The sequence below is a fragment of the Orcinus orca genome, chromosome 19 (genome assembly GCF_937001465.1).
Source record: "Orcinus orca chromosome 19, mOrcOrc1.1, whole genome shotgun sequence".
Lineage (NCBI taxonomy): Eukaryota > Metazoa > Chordata > Mammalia > Artiodactyla > Delphinidae > Orcinus > Orcinus orca.
The window spans coordinates 14,106,570-14,133,312 of record NC_064577.1 but is presented as its reverse complement, the minus strand read 5'-3'; the positions used below and the strand labels follow the sequence as shown (position 1 = coordinate 14,133,312).

Below are 26,743 nucleotides of genomic sequence, written 5' to 3'. Positions count from 1 at the left end.
ATTATTTTAAAAAAGAAAGAATAAGGGTGTAAATTTCATTAGTGGTATGAAAATTACCTGTGATATAATTTTTAAAGTAGGTTGTAAGACATATATGTACTTATATGTCTATATCTTATACATATATGCACTTATATGTTTATATCTTACCTCTGCATATTGGGATTATAGACATTTTTTCTCTTTGCTTATCTGTATTTTTTCCTACAATGAATACATATTATTTTGTAATAAATAATCATTTTTTTCAGTGTTGGGTGGATGGGCACTGACCCGACGGTAGAGACTCAGGATAGCATCTCCTCTCACCTTGGCCCTGCTGCCTGAGCCCAGACTCCAAGGGGGAGCCTTGGCAGTGGCCCAAGGGTGTGGAGGAGGTGGGGGTTCCTGTGGTACCAAAGAAGGAAAAGTGGTTATAGGGTCCTGAAAGCAATGCGTCGCTGAGTATGTGATCACTGGGTCACCACAGGCATGTGCGAGAGAGTTTGCCAAAACGAATATAGCTTTTAGGAGGCCCCACCAGGCACTGTCAAAGATTACCTTCCCAGCACACTAGAAAGCATTCTCTGCCAGCATATTGGTCGCTGTCAAGTTATTTATAGGAGATTGGTTCACATACTCAAAATAATATGAATACTTCTAATTATATCCAAACGTGACAAATGTCAGTACAAATTATTCTGAGGGTTCATGCTGCCAAATGTCTTGCTCTAACAAAGAGGAGGTAGCTGCAGCATCAGCACATCAGCCCCTATATAAGCATGAAGAAGCCCTCCTGCTTCATCTCCACCAAGAACCCAGAGGTAAGTGATGGGGGCCTTGGGACCTGAAGGACTCTGGGGGCAGAAACAGCTTACCCCGTGGCCCATCTCTGAGCATGAGACTGTTCCTCCCAACTTTGACTTTTATTTTCATACAGCCAAGTTTTAGACCAGGGAAATATTTTAATTCTATAACTATCTTACTGGAATTTCAGAGCTTCACTAATAAGAAACTTGTTATTTTACAGTGTGGACGCTTCTGAACCTGCATCTTCATCTGGAATCCAGAGGTAAGACTCTGCTTTATTCATTTATTGATGACAGAGGGGATTTATTTAGGCTAACGATGCTGGGAACAGCTCTTCACTGTACAGCATTTCCATATTTTTGCAGTTATGTAAATAGATTGTGCTTCCAAATGTCTGCTTATAAATGCTGGGAAATCATTTTTTCAGAATGTCTTATTCTCAGAGACCACCCTCATCTGAATTCCAGGATTAAAGGACCATTTAGGAAAGAATGAATTTTGACAGTGAGTTCTCAGCTGCACTTAGAACTGTCCAGGGGCAATGGACTATTCCATGCTAACCTCCCCCTCCTGACAAGCAATGAATACTTATACACTTTACCAATATTTTTTAAATACCCAGAAAAAATCTTAATCTAAAAATGTAAACAAAAACAAACATCTTATTAAAACCATAGTATTTTAGCTACCTTTTCATGATTCACTGTAGTTTTTAGAAAGGTTTGTTATTGTTCGTTTAAAAAATCACAAGTATTACACCCACAGAGGGCTAAATATCGTACCTAATTTAGAAGAGATCCTGGCCCTCCCCCCAAGTAATTCACTGCCTGAGAGCAAAGGAAAGACCCAACCGAAGTAACACGCCAACACTGAGAGACACATCTATCAACGGAGGACGGTGGCTCACATACATGCGATGAACTCTTAAATTTTTGCCTCTTTTCTTTTTCTGGACGGAAAGAAAAGAAGCCTGTGGAATTTATGTGGGATGAAGAAACTTCTTCGTGCTGAAGCTCTCATTTCTCTGTGGTTAGATCTGTTAACTGACAGTTGAAATCTCTCATGCCAAAAGGAGAATGTTAAAAGAGATTTTGGAATTAAGGCAATGCTAAGTCTCTTGGTAACAAGCCAAATGATAAAAAAAAAAAAAAAAAACAAACCTAGAATGACAAGAATTTAGTATGGGTTTTTTAATGACCCACCGAGAGATATAACACCAAATATCAACATAAAGTAGATGTTAAAAATAATTATTTGGCTTATGAGAGAAAAAATGGCCACCTAAAAGGCAAAGATGTTTTTGATAGCTTGGAAAATATCAATCTCCATTTGCACAAAACAAACTTTCCCTCCTAACTCTATGATTGTCCTGGCAAATGGCAGATGCAAACATTATGCAGAAGGAAAAGTGGGGATTAAAGAATGACAGTTGCTATAAAACAATCCATCAACAACAGTCTTAGCTATAGATATTGTTACAGTCTAGAGAATAAAACATGCAAGGATTCCGTTCTCACTCAGTTGTCGATGCCCTAGCCCTGAAGATCAAGACATGCCATCTGGGAAGGACATTTTCAAAGCCCTGAAAGTGCAGCCTCAGACTGCAGTCTCATTCCAAAGCAGCCCTGCGCTAGAGTTACTGTATGAGAACCACTGGTCAGCAACAGCTTGGAAGAACAGTTACAGCCCAGGCAGGCGATGGAGCCTCAACATTTCTTTCATTTCAAATCCTAGCTCACATGTATAACTTCCGGTTTCTATGTCTCCTCTCCCTGATTTTTTCCCCAAGGCAAAATTCTCTCTAAATAAATCGCAGCCATGAGTGCGAGTTTGGACGCCGAGATGGCTGTTTTTGGCGAAGCTGCTCCCTACCTTCGAAAATCGGAAAAGGAGCGGATTGAAGCCCAAAACAAGCCCTTCGATGCTAAATCATCAGTCTTTGCGGTGGAGCCCAAGGAATCCTATGTGAAGAGCATCATACAAAGCAAAGAAGGAGGGAAAGTAACTGTAAAGACAGAATGTGGAGCAGTAAGTAAAAACATAAGGAGAAAATACTCCCCGCCCTATTCCTCCACCTCCTCGCTTCAAGTTGAAGCCTTCCTTGCTCAGAATCTCTAAGCCTATTGCCAATACAGACACCCTTCTGGTCCATTAACAGACATCAGATCTGGGAGGTAAAAGAAATTCTCAGCAGTAACCTCATTTCTCCCTTTCCCAACTACCCAAAGGACTTTAAAGCCACTAGGCTTGGCCTCCAGCATCTTCCTTCAATTCCTCACTTCCCAGTCTAAATCCCCAAACTTGGGAGAAATAAAAACTAGCTTCTCCTATCAAAACAATTACTATCTAATTAGATAAACAATGTATTAATATCCCCATTACTTCCCCCCAAATTGAAGTTTCTTGTAATAAATGGCCAGGAAAAGTGAAAATTTTAACCCATTTAAGTAAAATGATATAAACTGATAAATAAACCTGGGACAAGGAAATGTGGGAGGAGAAAAGTAATTTTTAAAGAGTAGTACGTATTCTAGCTCATCAGAGGAAACAGATTTTCTTACCATCAAACGCTAAGATGAATGTATTTTCATGCCTTTATTTAAAGGACACCGAATAATATAATGGAAAGTGTCCACAACTGTAGTCTTATAATTAAAGCAGATAAACATAAATCCTCCCTCCAACCATTAATACAAACTTGTCTCTTACTTTACTTGCCAGACTCTAACTGTCAGAGAAGACCAAGTCTTCCCCATGAACCCTCCCAAATTTGACAAGATCGAGGACATGGTCATGATGACCCACCTGCACGAGCCAGCAGTGCTGTACAACCTCAAAGAGCGTTACGCAGCCTGGATGATCTATGTGAGCGCCTTTCAACATCTCTTTATTCCACCTATCTCTCCAAGTAAAAACAAATCCCACATGTTGAATATTCTGATTTTCTCAGACCTACTCGGGCCTCTTCTGCGTCACCATCAACCCCTACAAGTGGCTGCCGGTGTACAACCCTGAGGTGGTGGCTGCCTACCGAGGCAAAAAGCGCCAGGAGGCCCCGCCCCACATCTTCTCCATCTCTGACAACGCCTTTCAGTTCATGCTGACTGGTGAGTGAGTGATGCATCTATTTACAGAAATGTGGAAATAGAATCTTTAACAAACAAACAGACTTTGGGCTTTGATTACAATAATACATTGCAGCCACATGGGGCTTCACTGCTTTCAAGAAACTTTCAGAGCTGTAATATCACATATTCTTCCCTGCAGCCATTCTATAGATGAGTAAAGTGAAGCTCACTGAATTCATTGACCTACCGAAGCTAACCCAGCTGGTAACCAGAAGCCTTGTTGAAATAATTAGTAGACCTCTGTAAACATATTTGTTGTTGCTTTCTCACATTTTTTTACTTTCTGATTTGGACAGAAAAAAAGTTCAAGTAGATTTTTTTTAAATATCCACATCTACAGCAATCAAGGAAAACAGTTACCAGCCATAGTGGGAAAGCTTTGTGAATTCCTTATCTTTAAAAGACACAGCTAATATCACTAGCCTTTGGGGTAGAACAGGAGTAAAGAGCGAGCCATGACTTTCCTCTCAAAGATTTTGAAGCATTTTCCTACAAGAATAGAAGAAAATAGAAATCCCTCTTTCTTTGAAAATACTTTTTTTTAAGTTTTTTTTTTTTTTTTTGACGTGGACCATTTTTTTTTTTAAGTCTTTATTGAATTTGTCACAATATTGCTTCTGTTTTGGTTTTTGGCTGCGAGGCATATGGGATCTTAGCTCCCTGACCAGGGATCAAATCTGCAACCCCTGCGTTGGAAGGCAAAGTCTTAACTACTGGACCACCAGGGAAGTCCTGAAAATATTTTTTAAAAATTATATCAAAGTCTGTTATTCCTGTCTTATCAAAGCATAAACAAATGGCTTTGATGCAAAATGTAGGCCCAAATACAGCATGAAAACCTTTTATCGGCACACACCAAATGTACTGCCTTTGGAAATATTCTAAATTCCTGAGTTTCCTGTTCTTCCATGAGATATTAGAAACTGGAGAGGATTTTGCTCCTTTTTGTTTTTTTATTTGATTGTTTTTATGCACTGTTTTTAAATTGTCTTTTAAAGGAGAAGAGGGAAGAGAAAGGGATAAAATAGGAATCTTCCATTACAAATTGGCCAGCAGTTCTACAAGGATATCATACCAGGAACCTGTTCTTTGGTTGTCAGCAGAAGCTAGCTACCTTCCAGAAATTATCCAAATGTGGGCTCATTCCAGAGGTTTTAACACTTAGCAGTTGCATTTACACTGCTATGTACACCACCACCCCTACAGAGGTCCCCACTCCCCCAAGTTTTGGGCCTGCTCCGAATTCAAGATTACTTATCTCCAAACATGATTTTTGTAAAAAAAACACCCAAAACTGTGGCATTTGACCGGTTAGAGACTAGAACACTGTTTTCTTATCTATGCTCCCACTAGATGTGATATGATCTTTCTTGAGTTTTCTTCTATTGGAAAAAGAAATCAATCTGAGTATGTTCCAAAATCTGTCTCTACTTCCCTGAATAGAGCTTTGAAGTTCTCTAAAGTCTATATCTACATCTAAATAGCACCCAAATTAGCATCTATTTCTCTGAATAGATTTTTTTAGATTTGGGAATGCTCTAAAATCTATATCAGTATAGAATTAAAGATTTAACAAATCAGAAAATTGGTATATATCCAACATATCAGTCATATAACTAGTGACAATTTTTGTTTTCATTACTTAGAAACGTGTATAAAATAAAAAGGAAAATAAGTAAATGAACACCAACATTTACAATTCCAGATCCCTTCCTTTTTTAGTATTACCAGCTGTCAAATTAATATGAAAAACCGGGAGGAGGCCAGGTAGCAGAAAAATATATAAGCTGGAAGTCAAATAGACCTAAACATCTTGATAAGCTATGTAACTATTAGAAAAGTCACTTATTTCTCTCTGGGTTTGTTTCTTCATCTGTTAAATGAAACTTCAAAATTGTATGGTTCTTACTGAAGTAGTTACAGATGAAATTATATGATGCCTGGAATTTTCTTTAAAATAACCAAGTGAGTTTAGGATGGGAGTACAGGTTATACAAAGTTGGCCAAATAATAACTGTTGAAACTGTATGTATGATGGGTACATAGGAGCTCTTTATACGTTATTGCCTCTACCTCTGTATACGTTTGAAACTTCCCATAAGTTTTAAAATTAATAATATTTTAAGAAGAAACACATGATTCTTTGCCTCTTATTTTCACAAATTTTACTCCAAGAGGCAAGTACTATCTGGGAGCTACACACAAAACCAAGATCACAGGCAACATCTTCAAAATGTTAAAAAGGATAAACTGATTAATCTTTACAGAGTCAATAATCTTTGTATTGAATGCGTACTAGTTTTAAAAACTGATGGTCTTGATTTCTCTTTTACAGATCGTGAGAACCAGTCCATCCTGATCACGTATGTGATTTTTTTCTTCTTCTCTGGTTTGTGGTGATTGTCTTAGATGTCGACAATGTGAGCTGTAGCTCTGATCTCTTCTCTGGTTTCTGTTTGACAGCGGAGAATCTGGGGCAGGAAAGACTGTGAACACGAAGCGTGTCATCCAGTACTTTGCAACAATTGCAGTTACTGGAGAGAAGAAGAAGGATGAAACTGGCAAAATGCAGGTGGGTCTGACAGGTGTGTCAGAATCAAGACTGGCAGGGCACACAGGAAGCCCCAGATGTGAGGACTGCTCTTGCCTTTACAGGGGACTCTGGAAGATCAAATCATCAGTGCCAACCCCCTGCTGGAGGCTTTTGGCAACGCCAAGACTGTGAGGAATGACAACTCCTCTCGCTTTGTGAGTCTCTGGGTCACAGAAGGGTTTTCTCAGGCCTTAAATGCCCCAAAAGGCATGTCTGAGTTATTAACTCAATCTCTTCTTACTCGTGTGCTAACAGTTTTGTATATAACATCATCTTTCTCACTTGCAAGGGTAAATTCATCAGGATCCACTTTGGTACCACAGGGAAACTGGCTTCTGCTGATATCGAAACATGTGAGTAACAGGACCATTGAAAATCAAACAGAGAAACAAGTGATGTCATTTGCAGGGATATTTTGCAACACTTGTTGAGCACTGAGCCTGCTGGCAGTGTTGCCCGGGAGCTAATGCCAGACTTATCCATATCCAATCGCTGTGTGCTCTATTCACCTCAGTCTCAGACTGATGGCTCTATAACACATTCTGCAATTCCTGCCTCAGAAGCAACTATGACATTTTCTCCAGGGAAAGCAGTAGGACTATCTATGGACTCCTATGAGTTATCTATAGGCTTACAATACATTTCTGTGATTTGCTCTTAATCTGGGCTTTGGTAGGTGTTTCCAAGGTAGTCCCTCACCAAAGAGTCTAAGGTGATCTGAGGAAGGAGGGGATATTAAGGATCAATTATAATACAGAGGTCATCCATGTGCAAAGTTGATTTTTACTAGAGCATGCATACTTCACTCTCTGCTCTTAGATGGTGAGAACCTTGAGTAATTGCCATACGTATTTGGAATTCTTACATGTAGTACCAACAGGATCGATCATCACGTTGAAATCTCAATGGAGCCTAACGTAATTTAGGCCCCAATTTTAGCCAAAGACACTGAAGTTCATTTAATATCTCAGCAGCATTGATATTTTTTTCTAAGTCAATGTCTATCTCCCTCTCTTTCCAGATCTTCTAGAAAAGTCTAGAGTTACTTTCCAGTTAAAGGCAGAAAGAAGCTACCATATTTTTTATCAGATCACTTCCAATAAGAAACCAGATCTGATTGGTAAGGATGAACTTAAATTCACAGACAAAAGTTAATATTTTTGTTAACAACTTCTAATGTAAACCATACACCCTGAATTCTATGCACCCAGACATGCTCCTGATCACCACCAACCCGTATGACTATGCCTTCGTCAGTCAAGGGGAGATCACAGTCCCTAGCATTGATGACCAAGAAGAGCTGATGGCCACTGATGTAAGACACACACTCACTTTTAAAAAATCCATTATGGGGCTTCCCTGGTGGCACAGTGGTAGAGAGTCCGCCTGCCGATGCAGGGGACGCGGGTTCGTGCCCCGGTCTGGGAAGATCCCACATGCCGCGGATCAGCTGGGCCCGTGAGTCATGGCTGCTGAGCCTGTGCGTCCGGAGCCTGTGCTCCGCAACGGGAGAGGCCACAACAGTGAGAGAGGCCCACGTACAGCAAAAAAAAAAAAAAAAAAAAAAATCCATTATGTATGGAAATGACAATAGCAACCACACCATAAGTGTGGTTACCTTAGAATATAGTGTAAATTCTCCAAAATATGTTAGTCTCTTCTGCCCTAACTTTGTCCTGTCATTTCTCCTGGCAGAGAGCCATTGACATCCTGGGCTTTACTCCCGAGGAGAAAGTGTCCATCTACAAGCTCACAGGGGCAGTAATGCATTATGGGAACATGAAATTCAAGCAAAAGCAGCGTGAGGAGCAAGCGGAGCCAGATGGCACCGAAGGTACCAAATGAACCTCCATCTGGGTTTAAATTAGAGAATACAGCAAGAAAAAAACAGGTTATTCTAAACTCACATTTCCTTTGTAGCTGGACTTCTGAGGGGCATGTACACATTTACACACACTGCATGCTTTCCTCACCCCCTTTCCCTCCTCACATCTCCATATCTCCATCTTTCTATGCAGCCCAAATGAACCCTAACAGCCACTTGTAAGGATATATCTAAAAAGCACAACCTGGGGCCAGATCATTAGAGAGGGAATGAGACAGAACCGTGAGCTTGCTTTGCCTTAGCAATGGCGAGAAGGTATATAGGATAACTTGGCATATTGGTCTATTTCAGCACCAGCTGGGCAAACCTAGTGGAGGGATACAGGGTCTTGCCCAAACACAGAGCTGGGGTTGGAGGACATCTGTGCACATGTGTGTGTGTGTTGTCTGCATTTAACCCTCAGACAATCTAGGCAACAAGATAAAAAAGAAACTGAGAAAGAAAAATCATATACTCTATGTATGGAAAGAACATGGAACTTACAGGATCTACCACGGAAGCTAAAGTTATCTGCTCCTTTAAGCCTTTCCTGACCACCCTGGCTCGACATTCTCTCTCCCTCATTTACATCATAGTCATTGACAAAATTTTAGAAGGGGACTCTGTAGGAATCATGCACTAAAATTTAATCCTCACGTTTTCAGATAAAGAAACTAATTCGCTGAGGTTAAATTGGGAGGAGCTAAATTGAGATAAGGTGTATTTATCTTACCTTCCACCCCCACCTACTGTGCCTTAAAAGCAGGGACTCTGGCTTTTGTGTTACATAAATTATTTCCATAAACACTGGACATATTTTTATTGTTGTTAAATTTCTCAGGAGTTGCTTGCAACAAATCACCAAAGGCCAGTGTAACTGACTGACCATTTATTAGCAAGTATATGCTCTAATATACAGAGAGCCTCACCTGATCTTCTCTAGAATTATTTAAAGCTTTCTATTTAAATAATAACGAAAGTGGATGGAGGAAAATGGAAAGACTACCTTGAAGAAGTATCTGCTGTTAAACAACATTCCTTGAATTGTGTCTCTGCAGTTGCTGACAAAGCTGCCTATCTCCAGAGTCTGAACTCTGCTGATCTACTCAAAGCCCTTTGCTACCCCAGGGTCAAGGTCGGCAACGAATACGTCACCAAAGGCCAGACTGTGCAGCAGGTAAGTGCACAACCTCAATGAATCACACACATCCCAGGCCTTTCATAGTGCCAACAAACATTACTCTGTCCATGAAGGTGTACAATGCAGTGGGCGCTCTGGCCAAAGCCATCTACGAGAAGATGTTCCTGTGGATGGTCACCCGCATCAACCAGCAGCTGGACACCAAGCAGCCCAGGCAGTACTTCATCGGGGTCTTGGACATCGCTGGCTTTGAGATCTTTGATGTGAGTTTATCTTCATATTAATAAAAAGTGGGAGAAAGGCAATTTGGGTTTTGATATACTGAGTATTATTATTCATTTACACTTGTAGTGTCTACATTGCTTTCTCCAGCATGGCACCTAGGACGAAATAGCTAGGAGATAACTAGATAATAACAGAAGTAATAATAATAGCTAACATTTATCACGAAGCCTGTATTTCTGGCACTCTACTAAGCACTTCAGAATGTTACCTCATTTAATCCTCACAACGACCCATGAAGGAGTAACTAATATTACTTCTAATTACATGTGGAGAAACAGATGCAAGGAAATCAAAACACTTGCTAAAGATCCTCCAGCCATATAAGGCAAAGCCACGACAGGAACCTGGCTATGCAACGTTTGGTCCATACACAAGGCACCTCCCATGGAGGAGAAACGGCCTAGAGGTAGAAGCGCAGTGACAGTTCATAGTCTTCCCTCTTCCAGATTCATCTGACACACACCATTTCCCCTCTGGGCCATCAGCTTTATCATCTATAAAATGAGGGTGTCAATTATTATAAAGACTCCATCAGGGGGCTTTCCTGGTGGCACAGTGGTTGAGAGTCCGCCTGCCAACGCAGGGGACACGGGTTCAACCCCTGGTTCTGGAATATCCCACATGCCGCGAGCAGCTAGGCTCGTGCGCCACGGCTGCTGAGCCTGTGCTCTGGAGCCCGTGAGCCACAACTGCTGAGCCCACATGCTGCAACTGCTGAAGCCCGTGCGCCTGGAGCCCGTGCTCCGCAGCAAGAGAGGCCACAGCGGTGGGAGGCCCATGCACCACAACGAAGAGTGGCCCCTGCTCTCCGCAGCTGGAGAGGGCCCGTGGGCAGCAATGAAGACCCGACAGAGCCAAAAATAAATTAAATAAATAAATTTTTAAAAAAAGACTCCATCAGATCTTCAATTTCTATACCACATCAGGTCCCCCCTTTCACAGACCTGACAATGAGGATTTACCAAATGTTTGGTATGAATAGAAGAGCAATTAGCCTATTAATTTCACTCTGCACATCAACTAAAGGTCTTAAGAAAAGCTTTCCTTAATAATGTGACGCCAAAAGTGAAAATGTGACCTTTATCTTGAATTGGGGGGGGTGGTGGTAAAAGAAGTGAGGCTTTGCAATGAATTACTTTCACCCTTAAATCTGAACCATAACTCATAGGATCATGGTTATACTTTTAACGCACATTTTTGCCCATGCAGTCTTCAGAGGTGGAAAGAGGTAGATTCTACCAGAACTCTTGCTATGTGATTGACAGCTGTGCCTTTAAATAATGCTCAGAAATCATGAAAAGGGTTCATGTCAAAAATGATCATTTTTTTCCCTGGGATTTCTGAAGAGACAACAATCAGTTTAAACTTTATTTCATTACTGTATTCCACATATTTTCGATAAAAGATTTTTCTTCAGTAATGAATTCTACTGCTATAAAAATCCACTTAATGTTGGAAATTTGGTTTTGTGCAGTACAACAGCCTGGAGCAGCTGTGCATCAACTTCACCAACGAGAAGCTGCAGCAGTTCTTCAACCACCACATGTTCGTGCTGGAGCAGGAGGAGTACAAGAAGGAGGGCATCGAGTGGGAGTTCATCGACTTCGGGATGGACCTGGCCGCCTGCATTGAGCTCATCGAGAAGGTCCGCTTGACTTCTAAAGGAAACCCGAACTGAAAGGATAACTTTCCCAAGTGCCTTAAGCAACTCCAGAATGTATTACTGTAATCTTAACTAGACTGATATTAGAACAAGTTAGAAAATTACTTTAGAAATGACTTTCTCTTTTCAACTTTTACGTAAGAAGAATCAGAGAGTGTTTAGCTTCACTATGTCGTAATAAGTTCTGTTCTAACACTGGCTCAGATCCCAGTTTAAAGCAGCATCTCTATTGAGATGGTCTGCTTCACCAGAAGAACTACCTCATTTGTTCTAAATCTATCTCCACTATGATCCAAGATGTCAACAATAGAAATAACTACTTTCTAAATCAAAATTAATGCACAGGTAACACAGCTAGGGCTTATATCAAAGGTAATCTGTTTGGAAGTCAAGAGTCAAATTGCTATGCTTCTTCATAATCTATCTTTAAGGGATTAAATGCACAAAATGTCTTAAATAAGGTTTGCATTATTTATACCGTTAAGTTATTGCATATAAAGTAAACATCCTTCTAAGTCAGTAAGTCCTTTGCATAGAAAAACAAAACTCTGACAATAGATTAATTCACCAAACGGGGGAAAATGTGGTAATCACAGAACATTTTAATAAGTCGCCCCCACTTATGCAGTGCTGACATTTGGAGTTTATATCCAGCTACTCTTTTAATTGAAAATAATGCTATGGATTGAATGTGAGAAAGAATGGTGGAAAAGTCATTCTAGTGACAACAAAAAGACCTCTTTGAGCTATGACCCTGGTTTACTTTATAAATGTATTTAATTAGGAGTGCTCATAATTCAATCAAATGACAACCACTGTGTCTATATCTTTTGAGACAAGATAGGTTGACACCAATGTCTACTTTTCTGAATTCAGCCACTGGGCATCTTCTCCATCCTGGAAGAGGAGTGCATGTTCCCCAAGGCCACAGACACCTCCTTCAAGAACAAGCTGTATGACCAGCACCTGGGCAAGTCTGCCAACTTCCAGAAGCCCAAAGTGGTCAAGGGCAGGGCCGAGGCCCACTTCTCACTGATCCACTACGCGGGCACCGTGGATTACAACATTGCCGGCTGGCTGGACAAGAACAAGGACCCCCTGAACGACACTGTGGTTGGGCTGTACCAGAAGTCTGCAATGAAGACTCTGGCCAGTCTCTTTTCCACATATGCTAGTGCTGAAGCCGGTACTTTCTGAGCCCCTGATCTAAATTAACCTATCCCCACAGAATGTTCACATACCATTCCAGCCTCTGGGATTCTACTTTCGTTGATGGGTTTTCTTTTTATCTTAGACAGCGGCGCAAAGAAAGGTGCTAAGAAGAAGGGCTCTTCTTTCCAGACTGTGTCAGCCCTTTTCAGGGTAAAGTACAAATTTAATTCGAAAGATCTATTCAGTTCCTATGACTTATCATAATTAGGATAAGGATAAAGGATTTAGAATAAATTAGGAGGGAGTGGAACGTTAATAGGAATGACTTCAGGTATTCCTTCTTTGTCAGGGCACAGCCAAAGCAATACTCCTCCTGTAGGGCTGAATGGTTTACCTCTTACTCCTTACTATGCTCATCTAATGTATTCAGGAATTCCAAAATGCCCTTAGAAGCTTTCTCGCTATATAATAAGGCCGATTTTTAAGGAAGCACAGCTGAACTTCAAAGGTCTCCCTGTGGAAAGCCACCAATGTTGCCCTTTGAGAATGTTCCTGAGTTCCCCCCTTGAGAATTGAGCCCGAGACACACCCTTTAGGACATCCTTCCACCAAATCACATCTTTGTCCTCCGAGATGGATTTAATTTTTTCTAATAGCTGAAAATTATCTAAAGCCAAACCTAGTGATTTAGATGGATGATTAAGATAGAAAAATATCTCTTAAGAATAACAGTAATAATAACATTACTGCAAATAATGTGATTCTCTTAGATGGCTTAACAGCTGGCTCTTCTACAGGGGAACATATGGAGCATCTGGTCTAATGGCTGCTTTGTCAGGATTTCCGTGGCTAAGTCTCGTTCTTTTTAAGACTAAAATGCAGATACTATGTATGACCTAAACAAGAAAACAGCCCTGTTCTTTTTTTCTCACTACCAATTTGCATTATTTCACCAAATATGCCCGTGTTTCATCAACTTATCCTTGTACATAATTGCAAGATTAGAAACTCACATTACTTATTTTGTTTATTTCCTAATAGTTAACTGAGATATGAAAAATAAAGCAACTCTGCCTTCTCAACGAATATACCTAAGAAACACTGAGAAATAGCTACTTGCTAGTTTTCTGTGGTGGAGTAAAACACCACTGTGTGTCATAGTCAGTTACTCTATTTCTGGAATAACTCCCCCCATATGCTCCAGACTGTGATCATTCTCAGGTACTCAAGATCCACTCACACAAGGTCATACAGTCTTATGATTTTAGACTCTTCAGAAAAAAACAAAACAGAACAAAACAAAAACCAAGAGGTTACAGGTCCCAGGGAATAATACACTCAAGGAAGGAATGGCAAACATTGGGACAGTGGCTAACCTAGGTTACCACTGTAAACTACTACTGTAAAAAATATTAGCACTGAGAGAGATGAAAGAGGCCTTAGAGGTAATCGCAACTATTTTCAGATGAGGCCCAGAAAGAGAAAAGGGATTTTATAGAGTCAAGCAGCTCATTAGTGGCAAAGTGAGACTGTAGTCCTTTGTCTCTGATTCCCGGTCAAGAATACTTCCTGTGTGTCAAGGCTACTGAATTTGCAGTTTGTTTACAGGATAGATCCTAGGTGTCATAAATGAATACCAGGGAGAGCTGCATTTCTTCCCAGCACTTTAGCCTTTCAGTTTTTGGCAGGCTAGAACTCTTGAGACCTTTAAAACACAGAGCAACTGAAGCCTCATAGACTTTTACCTAATATAGTTAGGAAAGTGCCTAGGTTCGTTCCATATAATTACCAAAAAAAGCAATCTGAAATAGAACTTTCTCATCAAGTCCCTTCTACCTGGTTTTCTAGGAAAATTTAAGTAAGCTGATGACCAACCTGAGGAGCACACACCCTCACTTCGTACGGTGCATCATTCCCAACGAAACCAAAACTCCTGGTAAGATCTAAGAGCATGAAATAATCACACAGGCACAGGTCTGAAAATTCAGTGCCCAGTAGTAAGTACTCTGATCTATTTTTAGGCGCCATGGATCATGAGCTTGTCCTGCACCAGCTGAGGTGTAACGGTGTGCTGGAGGGCATCCGCATCTGCAGGAAGGGGTTCCCAAGCAGAATCTTATATGGGGATTTTAAACAAAGGCCAGTCTCCCTCTGTCATATTTCACTGAATGCTGTGACTAACTAATCATTTTCACTGTTGCCCTCTGTTCATTGTTTTGTGCATCCTGCTTCGTCAATATGATGAAATTAAGTCAAATAATATAGTCTTGTGGTGCTAGAACAGAATACAGGCTAGAGATGGTGGCATTTCTTAAAAATAGGACAGAAGCATGCATTAGCTTGTGGAAAAATCATATTGTTTTACTATCTGAACCTAAAAGGACAGTTGGATATTCTACTTTTGCTTTTTCTCTTTTTACTGACTTTTTTTTGGTGTCGTTTGGTTTTCATATATGATCACACCTTCCTAATCATTCTTTCTTTCTTCGACTGAACAGATACAAAGTTTTAAATGCAAGCGCTATTCCAGATGGACAGTTCATTGACAGCAAGAAGGCTTCTGAGAAACTTCTTGCCTCTATTGATATTGATCACACCCAGTACAAATTTGGACATACAAAGGTATGGCTGTTACTTACACCTGATCCAAGTCCTCTGCCATAGCTGTATCTCCTGTAGTCTAGGGATGATTTGTAACTTTCTCTTTCTCCAGGTTTTCTTCAAAGCTGGCCTGCTGGGTCTTCTGGAAGAAATGAGAGATGAAAAGTTGGCCCAGATTATAACAAGAACTCAAGCCATCTGTAGGGGATTCCTAATGAGGGCAGAATATCAGAAGATGTTGCAAAGGAGGTAACCATGCAGAGGATAAGGACTGTAAGGTCTCTTAGGGACTTTACCTCACTCTTCCTTATTCATTAACTCTTTCATCTTGTGGTTAATATGCACTTCTCACCAGTTCCGAACTCACTCTTACAACACATCAGCCTCTGCTTAACCCCTCACACTGGGATTCTCTTCCAAACGTCTCTCCTCCCTCGGTTTCTCCCTTTCATTCATCTCACATACAGCAGCAGGAATCGTTTGCAGTAAACACTATTTCCATCACACCGTATCTGTTTGCAGTTCCCCACGGTCTCCCACATCAAATCCAAGTTGCCTGTGTGTCTGTCAAGGCCACTCTCTATTCCCTACCTCATCTATCATCTCCCACTGCACAGCCTTTTCCAGCCAGGCTAAACAATTTGCTTATCTCCTTCTCTCCTGTTTGCACAAGCGCTCCCCTCTCAGCCTAATTTATCTCTTTACCAATTCAAGACTTCCATTTCCGCCTCCTCTAATTAACCTCATCCAACCCATCCACCCAGCACTACTGCTGTCCTTACACACACGTTTTGCATTCATTTTGCTCATCTGTACTCATTTATTTCTGTGGTGTAAGTGTTCCCAAGTCTTTTCCATGTGTCAACATTATGGTTTATGGCATGATATCTGCCTTCTCAGAGATATGGTTCTTATAAATTGGACCTATAGAAATAGAATCTCCATTTTAACAAGCCTGAAGAGGCACACACATTGTTATAAGGCAGGTAAACCTTGCCAGTCTATTGCTACAGTGTGCAGAAGGAATATCTCTTATTACTATTTTAAAATGTTATTTAAATAAAACAAGTTTCGTAGCTCAATCCATGCTAAATGCTCTGCAGACATTAACAATCTAACTGAGCAGGTAAGAAGTAGGCATTTGAAAGGACTTGAGAAAAGCCAGTCTATTATGTGAAGAAACTAACAAAAGCTGTTTATGGAGTAGATAATTCGGCAGTGATTAAACTAAGAGGAGAGGTTTCAAGGAAAACAGGGTAAACCATAAGCTCAATTTAGGTGGGCAATTAGGAAAGCAAGCCATGCCCTTTCACAGGTCACATCAGTGTGCCAAAGGCCAAGCAGCACAATTAACTTACACCTGCCACACCCACTCCCAAGTCACTAATATTGTGATTTCTCAAATGTTCTTAAAATGGTATGTGTTGCTCATATATACAAAGGATTCCTCCTCTAAAGTCAGCTTCTTTGCTAATGTGACAGGGACTTGAGAACACAATAGTTCAGTATGAGCAGTGCACATTAGCAAAGTGGTCATACTGAGTACCGCTCTGAGTGTGAGGGTGTGTGTGTTGTGTGTGTGTGTGTCCTGCATATAAAATATACAGAATTTGACACATCACTTACATGGGGGGGGGCATTAAAAGGGGAGTTTGTATGTAAAAAAATACTACTAACAATAACATTGTCTCTAATGGATCAACCTACACTGATACTTTTCCGTCATTTCAGAGAAGCCCTTTTCTGCATCCAGTATAATGTACGTGCCTTCATGAACGTCAAGCACTGGCCCTGGATGAAACTCTTCTTCAAGATCAAGCCCCTCCTCAAGAGCGCAGAAACCGAGAAGGAGATGGCCACCATGAAGGAAGAGTTCCAGAAAACCAAAGATGAACTCGCCAAGTCAGAGGCCAAAAGGAAGGAACTGGAGGAAAAAATGGTGACTCTCTTGAAAGAGAAGAATGAGCTGCAGCTCCAGGTTCAATCTGTGAGTACTCTGTGTGCTGAATGCACCATGTCACGGAAGCTTTTCTGGAATTCACATACACTCTGGATTTACAAATGGCCTTTTCTTGAAAAAGAAAATTTCTAGTTGCTTTTTTCAGTATTTCACTTAACTTTCAATATTCCTGTGAAGAAGTAAGGCACCAACTACTTCCAAATTGCAAATGGAAAATGGGAGATTGAAGAATTTATTTAACAATACCACAAATTTAACAGGCATGAAGGAAGCAGTTGAAAGGCAAAGCCCCCAAATCTCAGTCATTTTACTCATCTGCCCTGCCTGCTTCATCCCAGTCTTAAGAGCCTTATTTCCTGAATACAAGTGTATGAGATTGTATTTACACTCATAAAAGACAGTTATTCTTATTGCTCTCTGTATCTCTTTTCCTCAACCCCCAGGATTTAGCTCAATAAATTCATTTGCAGTTACTTGAACTGAACTACCACGGTGGAAGACAGAGCTAGTGATCTCTGTGATTCTTCCTGTGATACTGATCCTGAGTTCTCAAGGTCTCTGTTTATTGGTTAAAGAAGAAGTTGTAAGCAGAGTGGGGGCAGGCTTGGCATCAGCACTGTGGCCAAATACAACCTCCCATTTCCTTGGCCCAACAAGCCCAACAATGTCATGAAGAAATCTGTAAAAAAAAGGATAGTTTTCTTAAAATGTTTAAGCTATTTTCAACTTTTCCTTCTGATAAGCTCACTTATATGAAGGTTACATTTTCCCAATCACAGCCTCTTCATCTTAACCTCTTTTCATAGGTATTATCATTAGTCAGTGAGTAAATATATACTGAGTGTATGACTATTAAAAATAAAAGCAAAGGAACCCTCGAAGTCCTCATTATCAAATGTTTAAGCATTTTAAAAACTTAAGATATAAACAAACACTGAGAAGTTAAAGAAATTCCCCAGCCCAGAGTAATAAGGTCGTGGCTGAACTGATTTTTATGAGTCCTTTAATCATTTATAAAAACCTCACTGAGTTATGTAGTTTCTCAAAATTACAAATTCTTATACAGTCTAATATTCATTTTGAGACTAATAGGTAATTCTTAAAATGGAAATGGAAATGGAAGCCCTGGGCAATTATACAGCACTGTTATGGTCTATCAGGGAGGTTTTGAGTATATGAAAAATGCTTCATGGAAATGTATTTATAGGCATAATGTTACGTAGTTTTTCTTTTTAAAATTCAATGTAGCAACTAGTTGTTTGAGGCAATTTGACTAAGTCAAAAATCTTTTTTTTTTTTTTTTTTTTTTTTTGCGGTACGCAGGCCTCTCACTGCTGTGGCCTCTCCCGCCGCGGAGCACAGGCTCCGGACGCGCAGGAAAAATCTTTGAATAATATAGTTGAAATGCTCTTAGCAATCACTTATTCCAATCCTCTTTAATTACATGAGATAACTGAGGGTAAGAGGAGTAAATCAATTTGTGCAAGGTCATACATATGGAGGCAAATTTGGGACAAGAACCCAGGCTTCCTTTGGTCCTTCCACTCTTCTACACAATACTTTTTAAAATAGTCAATTGCTTCAATCCAGTCATTTTTCAGGCTAATTTGCTTCTAAATCTATAGTGCCATATCTAATTAGCTATGTTTCTCCAGAGAATGGAATGATGTTCAATTAATTTATATTCATACTGAAAAATTCATTAGCATTCAGTAAACACTACTATTTTGTGCAAAGAACAAGTTCAAAATAAGCAACAAATTCTCTAACCAGCTCAGCAAATCTCTCCACAGGAAGCTGACGCCTTGGCTGATGCAGAGGAAAGGTGTGAGCAACTGATTAAAAACAAAATCCAGCTGGAGGCAAAGATCAAGGAGGTGACTGAGAGAGCTGAGGATGAGGAAGAGATCAATTCTGAGCTGACGGCCAAGAAGAGGAAACTGGAGGACGAATGTTCGGAACTGAAGAAAGACATAGATGACCTTGAGCTGACACTGGCCAAGGTTGAGAAGGAGAAACATGCCACAGAGAACAAGGTATGAAATATATTTGTATACAGCATATAGAGACTCTGCCATCTAACTAAGCTGCTTTAGAGCAGAGATAATCTCTTCCTTAACCTTTCTAGGTGAAAAACCTCACAGAAGAGATGGCAGGCCTGGACGAAGTCATAGCTAAGCTGACCAAGGAGAAGAAGGCCCTCCAGGAGGCCCACCAGCAGACCCTGGATGACCTGCAGGCAGAAGAGGACAAAGTGAACACCCTGAACAAAGCTAAAGCCAAGCTAGAACAGCAAGTGGATGATGTGTGTTTTTAATATCCATCTGAAAGGTTTTTTTTTAATATACTTTAAATTTTTAACAAAGTTTATTTTCTCATTAGCTTGAAGGGTCTCTAGAACAAGAAAAGAAACTTCGAATGGATCTAGAAAGAGCCAAGAGGAAACTGGAGGGTGACCTAAAATTGGCCCAAGAATCCATAGTAGATATAGAAAATGACAAACAGCAACTTGATGAGAAATTTAAAAAGTAGGAACGCCAGAAAAAAAATTCTACGCGACATCATCTTTCAATTCTTATGGGCACTAATACACCTTGTTCTTCTGTCTAAAGGAAAGAATTTGAAATCAGCAATCTGCTAAGCAAAATTGAAGATGAGCAGGCAGTAGAAATTCAACTACAGAAGAAAATCAAAGAGCTGCAGGTGAGTCATCTCACCTCCATTTGTTTCTGTACCCAAAAACACTGAAATTGAGGTGAGTTCATGTTAATGTGCTGTGTCACTGCCAGGCCCGCATCGAGGAGCTGGAGGAGGAGATTGAGGCAGAGCGGGCCTCCCGCGCCAAAGCAGAGAAGCAGCGCTCGGACCTCTCCCGGGAGCTGGAGGAGATCAGCGAGCGGCTAGAAGAGGCCGGCGGGGCCACTTCGGCCCAGATTGAGATGAACAAGAAGCGGGAGGCCGAGTTCCAGAAAATGCGCAGGGACCTGGAGGAGGCCACCCTGCAGCACGAGGCCACGGCGGCCACGCTGAGGAAGAAGCACGCGGACAGTGTGGCCGAGCTGGGGGAGCAGATTGACAACCTGCAGAGGGTCAAGCAGAAGCTGGAGAAGGAGAAGAGTGAGCTGAAGATGGAGATCGACGACCTTAGCAGTAATGCAGAGACCATTTCCAAAGCCAAGGTACCCAATACTGTCTTCAAATGAGCAGAGTTAATAACCTGTAAGAACCCTCATTGCTCTCTGGCGTTAAACATTGTTTGTAGGCAGTTTATAGCACTGATCTAAAATTTTGTATTCTAATATATTCCATTTTATTTCATTTTTTTTAAATGCTGGATATAATCTGTTAAGATTATTTCAAAATCTACTTTGTCAGTGTCAAGTATCATTGGGATAAATGAATGAGTTCCAACAATGAGCACTTTGGGGAGATTACGCACCCGTCATAGCTGAATCCTAGCATGCTCCACAGAGTTGGCGCCATCAGTTTCTACTCACACTTGACGTAAATTTATTCACTCTAAAAATACTTTAAGAATCCAGTGGTAACTTTTTTTTTTTTTTTTACTGTATTCAATGTCTCATCTTTCATGGGTACCTGTGCCGCAGGGAAACCTTGAAAAGATGTGCCGCGCTCTAGAAGACCAAGTGAGTGAACTCAAGACAAAGGAGGAAGAGCAGCAGCGGCTGCTCAGTGACCTGACGGCTCAGAGAGCGCGCCTGCAGACGGAAGCGGGTAGAGATCTCCCTCAGGCCCGCGATTATGGCCTAGACAAAAGCAATTCCGGGGGTTCTGAATTAATAGCAATACTCCCATATTAGAGGGGAGTAATCAACTATAGGAATTTACTGAGCGGGTTAGAAAAAATTTAAAAAAGCAAGAAAGAATCAGCAGACTAGTTTATTTGTTACACTACAATAGCAATACTGCTTTTTAATCTAGCCAGTTCTGTAACAATATTTATAATTAGATAAAGTATATATTTGTCATGTACGTATAATTATATATACAAACTTTAGGCTTGTTTGTTTATGCCATAAACAAATTCCTTTACTTCGGTAATTCTTAGGTGAATATTCCCGACAACTGGATGAGAAAGATGCTTTGGTCTCTCAGCTTTCAAGGACCAAACAAGCATCTACGCAGCAGATTGAGGAGCTGAAATGTCAGCTAGAGGAAGAAACTAAAGTAAGTTTTACCAAAAGTATTCTTGACTGATCAAATCTAAACATATTCAGTTAGGTTCTCCTTTAAGTGTGTAAGTTAAATATCACTGAAGAAATGAATTAAGTCACTGAACTCATACCTCCACAGGCCAAGAGCGCCCTGGCCCACGCCCTGCAGTCCTCCCGCCACGACTGTGACCTGCTGCGGGAACAGTATGAGGAGGAGCAGGAAGCCAAGGCCGAGATGCAGAGGGCGCTGTCCAAGGCCAACAGCGAGGTGGCCCAGTGGAGGACCAAATACGAGACGGACGCCATCCAGCGCACGGAGGAGCTGGAGGAGGCCAAGTGTGTGCCGTGAACTCTAGAGGAGGGACATGACATGGTTTGCTAGCTGCCCAGCTCAGCAACTCCCAGAAAACAGCTGTGATGATGATAACAAAAGCAGAAGCTACCCTAAGTGCATGCTGTGTGTCAAATACTATCGTATATTAACTCATTTCGTTTTCTTAGCAACATTACATTGCATTATTACTCGTATCCCTGTTTTACAGATGAGGAAATTGAGACTGTGAGAGGTTAACCAACTAACACAAGACCATATGATTAATAAATAGTACAGCTGGGATTAGAACCAGACATTCTGATTCCAGAGACCACCTTCTTAAGTATTGTAGTACAAAGACAGATCTCTTAAAACTCATGCTGGAGGCCATCCGAACTGTGCATAATGTTCAGAGTTAGTCTGAATAAAGTAAAGCCTTAGTCTGGGTACAGACCAAAGGAGACCTTCAGGTAGATCTTCTAGAGCATTAGGGCTAAAGGTTTTCGTGTACATTAGGCATGTATAGTTGGCACACAATTGGGAGTAAAGCAAGAGCGTAGACAATTCAGAAGGAATAAAAAGAAAAACCCTGCCTTTGCTTAGACTACCTGAATTATCCCGATTTATTTATCCATTCCTCTCAGGTGAGACTGACCAAATATATATTATTAGAAGAAACTGACTATTTTTCTCTAGGAAGAAAAGTATATAAAATAAAATGGAAAGTCTGAGAAAGCAAAAGAATATGCCCAGTATATCTGTGACCAATAAAATATCTAGTTAGTCTCAAATCCTTTTTGGAATGAGATGAGATCTAAATCAATCAATAGAATTGCCCTGGCTAATCATTCTCCATACCGTACTCAATCAGAAGCCCTGAATATCCTGAAATCATATGCTATAAGATACATACATACAATGTCTGTAAGATACATACACACAGTGTCAGCTCCAACAATGGCCTCTAACAATTCATCAACTAAAAGGACTTGAGTCCAGCTGTTCACCGCTTTGGACCTTTTCACAGTTTAATCCATCTAGAAAGCAGTACTGGCTACCACAGTTTTGAAAACCATGCTACTTGACATTGTAGAAAAAAGGACTATGAAAGGGGGCTGAGGAGTTTAGCACTTGCCCCTGTTCCTGACCTCTCTACTTAACTGCCTGGCTAACTTTTTAGGAAGAAGCTGGCCCAGCGTCTGCAGGAAGCTGAGGAACATGTAGAAGCCGTGAACGCCAAATGCGCTTCCCTTGAGAAGACCAAGCAGCGGCTCCAGAATGAAGTGGAGGACCTCATGCTTGACATGGGGAGGTCTAATGCTGCCTGTGCAGCTCTCGATAAGAAGCAAAGGAACTTTGACAAGGTGGCCCAGCCTGCTCAAACTCCATCGATGTTTTACTTAGTCTCCCTTTCTCCTTCCATTAGCTGACAATTTACTGCTTTTCAGGTCCTATCAGAATGGAAACAGAAGTATGAGGAAACCCAGGCTGAACTTGAGGGCTCCCAGAAGGAGTCCCGTTCTCTCAGTACGGAGCTGTTCAAGGTCAAGAATGCCTACGAGGAATCCCTGGAACACCTTGAAATGCTGAAGAGAGAAAATAAGAACTTGCAGCGTGAGTGCTCTTGAACTTCCCCACCCTATATGGCCCTGGAAAGACCTTTCCATGTTATATCAGTCTGACCACTTCTCTCTTCTGTTCACCCACAGAGGAGATTTCTGACCTCACTGAGCAGATTGCTGAGGGAGGGAAGCAAATCCATGAACTGGAGAAAATAAAGAAGCAAGTGGAACAAGAGAAATGTGAAATTCAGGCTGCCTTAGAGGAAGCAGAGGTACGTATATTGATGTTGTGGGGGGAAAATCAAAGATAAACATTGGTGGAAACACCACTGTTTTCATTGGGCAATGGTACTATGAGATGGATCCATTATTACAGAGCAGGTAAGAATCTGAACTCATATAACCTTTATGAAGGGCAATTTGGCAATAGTTATCAAAAGTCTTAAAAATGTAATAATATGACCTATCAGTTCTATTTCTAAGAATCTATCCCAAGAAAATTATCCTAAATGGAGGCAAAGTTTAAACACAAGATGTCCAATCCAAAAACAAGGTAAAGCAAACTATAGAACATCCATATGATGCAATTTTCTACAGCCATTAAATGTAGTTAATATGGGGAAATATTTATGGTAGAGGATAATTTTTAAAGCAAGACACACATTTGCATATACAATATAACTTTATCATGTATAAATATATATAAATAGGAAAAAAACTAGAAAAAAAATGTACCACATTAAAATTGTGCCTCTAAGTGGAGGAAAAATAGGAAAGTTTTGTTTTTATAAATTACCCCACATTCTACAATGGACACATATTTTGTAATCAAAATTATATATATGTTTTAAAACTGAGAATTTCTACAACAGGAATTAGTATATCACGTGAACATTTTAATTTATAGAACGGGAGAGAATTCCTGTTTACTACACATAAGTTTAATCATATAATTTTCGTTACTACTCATATGAATAATATTTGTATAGCCCTTTATACTTTACAAAGCACCCTTATTACAGAGTTGCCCAATAAAGTCTATGACTGAATAAATTAAAGGATGATTTACCTAGTAGGGTCCTAGAGCTCTTTTATTGTACTTTGTAATATTAGACAAACTGATATTAGTAAGAGTTTGGCTCACAAGGGAATACCCTCCAAATATTCATTTCCCATTATTAATTGATTATTAATTAATTGATCACTGTTTTGTTAAGGCATCTCTTGAACACGAAGAGGGAAAGATCCTGCGTATCCAGCTGGAGTTGAACCAAGTCAAGTCTGAAGTTGATAAGAAAATCGCTGAAAAAGATGAGGAAATTGACCAGCTGAAGAGGAACCACATTAGAGTCGTGGAGACCATGCAGAGCACGCTGGATGCTGAGATCCGGAGCAGGAATGATGCCCTGAGAGTCAAGAAGAAGATGGAAGGAGATCTGAATGAAATGGAAATCCAGCTGAACCACGCCAACCGCTTGGCAGCAGAGAGCTTGAGGAACTACAGAAACACCCAAGGGATCCTGAAGGTAGATGGGTCCACATTAACAGCCCAGACAAGTCAGGGAAGTGACCCATCCATCTCCCATTCATCACAACACCTTCTTGTTACACCATCTTTTTTTTTCCTTTTAACAAATTATACAGTTCATAGTATGGAGGTAGCTAAAAATAAATACACATAGAATATATATTTATTTTTGGCTGCTGCAGGCGGGCTTTCTCTAGTTGCGTCGAGCAAGGTCTACTCTTCGTTGCGGTACGCAGGCTTCTCATTGCGGTGGCTTCTGTTGTCGCGGAGCACGGGCTCTAGAGCTCAGTCTCAGTAGTTCTGGCACACAGGCTTAGTTGCTCAGTGGCATGTGGGATCTTCCCGGACCAGGGCTCGAACCCATGTGCCCTGCATTAGTAGGCAGATTCTTAACCACTGTGCCACCAGGGAAGTCCGAATATATATATATATATATATATATATATATATATATATATATTTTTTTTTTTTTTTGTGGAACATGGGCCTCTCACTGCTGTGGCCTCTCCTGTTGCGGAGCACATGCTCCGGACGCACAGGCTCAGCGGCCATGGCTCACGGGCCCAGCTGCTCCGCGGCATGTGGGATCTTCCCGGACCGGGGCACGAACCCATGCCCCCTGCATCGGTAGGCGGACTCTCAACCACTGCGCCACCAGGGAAGCCCCAAATATATTACTTTTAAAGAAACGTTATATAAAAGAACAAACAGAAGCCCAGAGATAAGCTATGATACGAGTGAAATGAAAAGACTTTGGCACCAATAGGCCTGAGGTTGAGTCTTAGTTTTGTCACTTACTAGCTGCCTGATTTTAGGCAAGTTATTATAACCTCTCAGAACCTCTGTTTCTTCTACAAATTAAGAATGAAACTACCCACCTCATAGGGTTACTTGTGAGGATGAAGTGAGAAGACAGATGTCAAGTGCTGGGTACAGCATATGGAAAATGCTCCATAAATTATAGATACTGGTGACTCGCACATGAAAAATAACCAGTTGATGGCATAAAACACAACAAGAATCAGTCTCCTGATAATCCTCTCTCACCTAAGCAGGTGACATCCCCATTTTCATGCTCATTCAAATGACAGGCCTGTCATTTCCCGTTCCTGGCACCAACCCATTCTTCCAGTTCATCTCCTGGGATGTGCACATCCTCTTCAGGGTGTCTAAGCCTTTTTATTAACTTAACAGGATACCCAGCTCCACCTGGATGATGCCCTCCGGGGCCAGGAGGACCTGAAGGAGCAGCTGGCGATCGTGGAGCGCAGAGCCAACCTGCTGCAGGCTGAGATCGAGGAGCTGCGGGCCACCCTGGAGCAGACGGAGAGGAGCAGGAAGACGGCAGAGCAGGAGCTCCTGGACGCCAGCGAGCGCGTCCAGCTCCTGCACACCCAGGTGAGACCCTCACATCAAACAAACGCTGGTGTACCGTAAAGTGACGACTCAGAATTATAATATGGAAGTACTCTATTTTTATAAATATGTGTATATTTAAAAGGATCGGGGAGATGCTTTAAAATATTAATTGCAATTACCTTGAAGTGATGCGATTATAGATGATTTTTTGCTGTGTGTTCTTTTTAAGATTTTCTACCAAAACGGGGCAGGGGTATTACTTTTTTTTATTTAAAAATAAGATTTGACTCTAGATTATTTTGAAAACCATGGTGTGGAATAAACTTGAATAAAGATATCTGTTGACTCCAAAATCTGAAAATGTTCCACATAGTGTTTCTCATCAGGAGCACTTCAGCGTTCAGCATTGCTATGTCTACAGTCCCTGTGCCTTGCAGGACATTTAGCGTCACTGACCAGCCTGGGCGTTAAATGCAGCAGCACACCCTAGTTATTCTGACAACCAAAAATATCCACCCCCATACATTTCCAAATACCCACTGATATTGCTTCCCTTAGAGAACCACTGGGTTGAAATTTTAAGAAAGTGTTTTCATAAGAGTAATTCAGTATTCCCCAAGGGAGCAAACC

At 40.9% G+C, this 26,743-nt stretch overlaps 1 protein-coding gene across 1 annotated transcript in view; it reads left to right on the top strand.

Moving 5' to 3' along the window:
* Window positions 1-782: 782 nt before the first annotated feature.
* Window positions 783-26,743, top strand: part of LOC101273183 (myosin-8) — a 29,181-nt gene continuing 3,220 nt past the window's right edge. The window contains exons 1-35 of the mRNA XM_004266840.2: window positions 783-803; window positions 1,010-1,051; window positions 2,579-2,817; window positions 3,511-3,654; window positions 3,740-3,896; window positions 6,253-6,280; window positions 6,381-6,489; window positions 6,573-6,665; window positions 6,800-6,863; window positions 7,532-7,630; window positions 7,722-7,825; window positions 8,206-8,344; window positions 9,433-9,551; window positions 9,629-9,778; window positions 11,275-11,445; window positions 12,340-12,649; window positions 12,758-12,825; window positions 14,464-14,551; window positions 14,637-14,754; window positions 15,114-15,237; window positions 15,329-15,465; window positions 16,948-17,203; window positions 18,970-19,212; window positions 19,305-19,481; window positions 19,559-19,704; window positions 19,789-19,879; window positions 19,966-20,355; window positions 20,785-20,911; window positions 21,246-21,364; window positions 21,491-21,687; window positions 22,845-23,028; window positions 23,113-23,278; window positions 23,374-23,498; window positions 24,444-24,752; window positions 25,949-26,152. Of these exons, the coding sequence (XP_004266888.1) occupies window positions 2,608-2,817; window positions 3,511-3,654; window positions 3,740-3,896; window positions 6,253-6,280; window positions 6,381-6,489; window positions 6,573-6,665; window positions 6,800-6,863; window positions 7,532-7,630; window positions 7,722-7,825; window positions 8,206-8,344; window positions 9,433-9,551; window positions 9,629-9,778; window positions 11,275-11,445; window positions 12,340-12,649; window positions 12,758-12,825; window positions 14,464-14,551; window positions 14,637-14,754; window positions 15,114-15,237; window positions 15,329-15,465; window positions 16,948-17,203; window positions 18,970-19,212; window positions 19,305-19,481; window positions 19,559-19,704; window positions 19,789-19,879; window positions 19,966-20,355; window positions 20,785-20,911; window positions 21,246-21,364; window positions 21,491-21,687; window positions 22,845-23,028; window positions 23,113-23,278; window positions 23,374-23,498; window positions 24,444-24,752; window positions 25,949-26,152 (5,166 nt within the window). The 5' untranslated portion in view covers window positions 783-803; window positions 1,010-1,051; window positions 2,579-2,607. The remainder of the gene's footprint in view (window positions 804-1,009; window positions 1,052-2,578; window positions 2,818-3,510; window positions 3,655-3,739; window positions 3,897-6,252; window positions 6,281-6,380; window positions 6,490-6,572; window positions 6,666-6,799; window positions 6,864-7,531; window positions 7,631-7,721; window positions 7,826-8,205; window positions 8,345-9,432; window positions 9,552-9,628; window positions 9,779-11,274; window positions 11,446-12,339; window positions 12,650-12,757; window positions 12,826-14,463; window positions 14,552-14,636; window positions 14,755-15,113; window positions 15,238-15,328; window positions 15,466-16,947; window positions 17,204-18,969; window positions 19,213-19,304; window positions 19,482-19,558; window positions 19,705-19,788; window positions 19,880-19,965; window positions 20,356-20,784; window positions 20,912-21,245; window positions 21,365-21,490; window positions 21,688-22,844; window positions 23,029-23,112; window positions 23,279-23,373; window positions 23,499-24,443; window positions 24,753-25,948; window positions 26,153-26,743) is intronic.